This window comes from Chelonoidis abingdonii, chromosome 9 (genome assembly GCF_003597395.2).
Source record: "Chelonoidis abingdonii isolate Lonesome George chromosome 9, CheloAbing_2.0, whole genome shotgun sequence".
NCBI classification, from domain to species: domain Eukaryota; kingdom Metazoa; phylum Chordata; order Testudines; family Testudinidae; genus Chelonoidis; species Chelonoidis abingdonii.
In genome coordinates, this window is record NC_133777.1 from 15139880 (window position 1) to 15142237 (window position 2358).

The 2358-nt window shown below is 35.8% G+C and overlaps 1 protein-coding gene across 2 annotated transcripts in view; it reads left to right on the forward strand.

Annotated features, from left to right (window-relative positions):
* CCZ1 (CCZ1 vacuolar protein trafficking and biogenesis associated) overlaps positions 1-2358 on the forward strand; it is a 37365-nt gene that overhangs the window by 23226 nt on the left and 11781 nt on the right. For both annotated transcript variants that reach the window (XM_075069230.1, XM_075069229.1), the window contains exons 10-12: positions 649-760; positions 1525-1558; positions 2013-2130. In XM_075069230.1, the coding sequence (XP_074925331.1) occupies positions 649-760; positions 1525-1558; positions 2013-2130 (264 nt within the window). The remainder of the gene's footprint in view (positions 1-648; positions 761-1524; positions 1559-2012; positions 2131-2358) is intronic.

The window sequence follows — 2358 nt, forward strand, 5'->3', positions numbered from 1 at the left end:
TTGGAAGCAGAAGAGTGAGCTGTACCAGAGAGTGAATTCTGTAGTCATCACTGAGACGGTGTTCCTTTTAAAAGCTACAGGAGGATTTATTGGGTTTTCCTGATCATCTACATATTTTTTACCTTTATTTCCCTAGCTCGGAGTTATTTTGGTGCTAACATATTAACTTTTTTGAGGTTTTTTTCGAAGGCCTGTTGGTAAATACAGTTGGTTCCCTGAGCAATAGTCACCTTTGATCAAGAAAAGGCTGTTGAAATGCCACTGATCACTTGCAACTCAGTCTTGAATCACTACATTCTTTTAGATCAAGAGAAACAGAACCCTCTTTCTGTGCATTCTGACAAAGTTTACTCTAGACTGAGGCCATGATGCTTACTGACATGGTTCATTTTAAAGAGAGTAGACGCTTTGAAGTTGGGACCTAAGTCTTTCCGTTAATTTGAAATTAGTAATTTGACATGGACACGTGTTCAGATACTATGGTAATAGGGAGTTATATAAGTAACTGCATAGACAGAAATTCTTTGTGTTCAAATGGATGTATGTATTGAAAAAGTTGTTTTAAAAAATTGTTCATGTGCTTACAAATTGTTTTTCTGTCAAATATAAAAATGAATTATATCTGTCCTGTTTAATTCTGGTTTTTAGGTTTCTTACTGGACCTTTAAATGTTAATGATCCAGAAGCAAAATGCAGATTCCCCAAAATATTTGTAAACACAGATGGCACTTATGAAGAACTTCATTTAATTGTTTATAAGGTACCAAACTCTCTCTATTCCAGTGTATTATGAATCCACCCAGGAGGAAAACACTGCTGTGTTTTATTTCTGAATCCATGCAGGAAAATGCATATGGCAGGACCAGATTAGAACAGTGAGATAGGGAGCTGACTGAAGGTTCAAATTTAAAATTTCAGATAATTTTTTTCTGAATTCTTTGGGTTTCTTTTGGAGGTTCTGGTTTAATTCAAATGATGCAAACTTGGCAAAAGTCTGTCTGTATTCCTTCCATGTTGCTTTACCAGCAGTGAACTCACAAAGCAAAATATGCTAGCCATGTGTAATATTTTCTCAGAGCTCCTTACCCTGGCTTCTGGCCAGTGCCAGCCCTAAGCTAGAAAGGTTATATATGTGTTATAAAAAGGTTTACATGTGGGTTAGGACTGGTTTAACTAAATGGATTTTAAAACTGATTTTAGTTAAAGATTTAGTAGGCTAAAGTGCAAATTTTGTGTGTAGGCAATGCCCTAGCAGGGTTACATTTGAGTTCCTGAAGAGCACCACACTACTTCTGAAAGCCCCCATGAATAGCTGATTTAAAAACCTTGTCCAGGACTGAAGTAATACAGAAAATTGGATATCCTGTATAGGCTCATGGGAGCAAACGTTTTACTGTTAACACTCTAACTTTACTGTGACAAAATTTAACTGGTATACAATAAATGACTTCTATGGTGAATGTACTGGTGAAGCTGAGGGACAAAAATTTATTTTGTAAATGTTTTTGTTTTGGTTTGTTTCAGGCCATGAGTGCAGCTGTCTGTTTTATGATTGATGGTAGGTATATATTTGTATGATTTGAAATAAACCATGGAGATTAAATGCTTTTCTTTTGACAACTTTGTTTTTCTGTACTATCTCCTTACCAAAACATTATGAAACATAAATCTAGCCTGATTTTGCTATTGCAAAGTATTCATTCGTTATAGTCTTGTATGTTAATTTGTTCTGTGTGGAAGCTTTCACCAACTTCTTAGTCAATTAGTTATTTATACTGTGTTTTGCTTGATGGTACAAAAGGGACACAATTTTGCCCTCAGTTACTCTATGGAAGCCACCTGGATGTTGTTGAGATTTCTTGGGTGTAACTGACAGCAGAATATGGTCCAAGAGTCTTATAAATGTTTAAAGTTAGCTACAAAAGAACATGTTTGCCTTTTTGGCACAAAATAGTATAGACCTCATGTACTGTTAGGAAAAAACTCATTATCTTTTTAAAACTGCTTCATAGCCTCAATGCAACCTACACTGGATTTTTGCCGTAAACTGGACAGCATTGTTGGGCCTCAACTCACAGTATTAGCATCAGACATATGTGAACAATACAACATCAACAAAAGGATATCAGGGTTTGTACTATCTTTATGTTCCTATTGCAAACCTTCCCCAGGTAGCTCAAAGTCTATTTTAATGACTGCTTCAATAAGGGTAACAATATGAGTACCTATTTTAAGAGCATTCTCTTTGAATTGACATGTATATGTATCTTTAGACATTTATAGAGAACCCATTGTCACATATTTAAGTGCCCTGGGGGAACTGCTCTAGGGGTATGGCTACACTTGGAAATGTGCAAC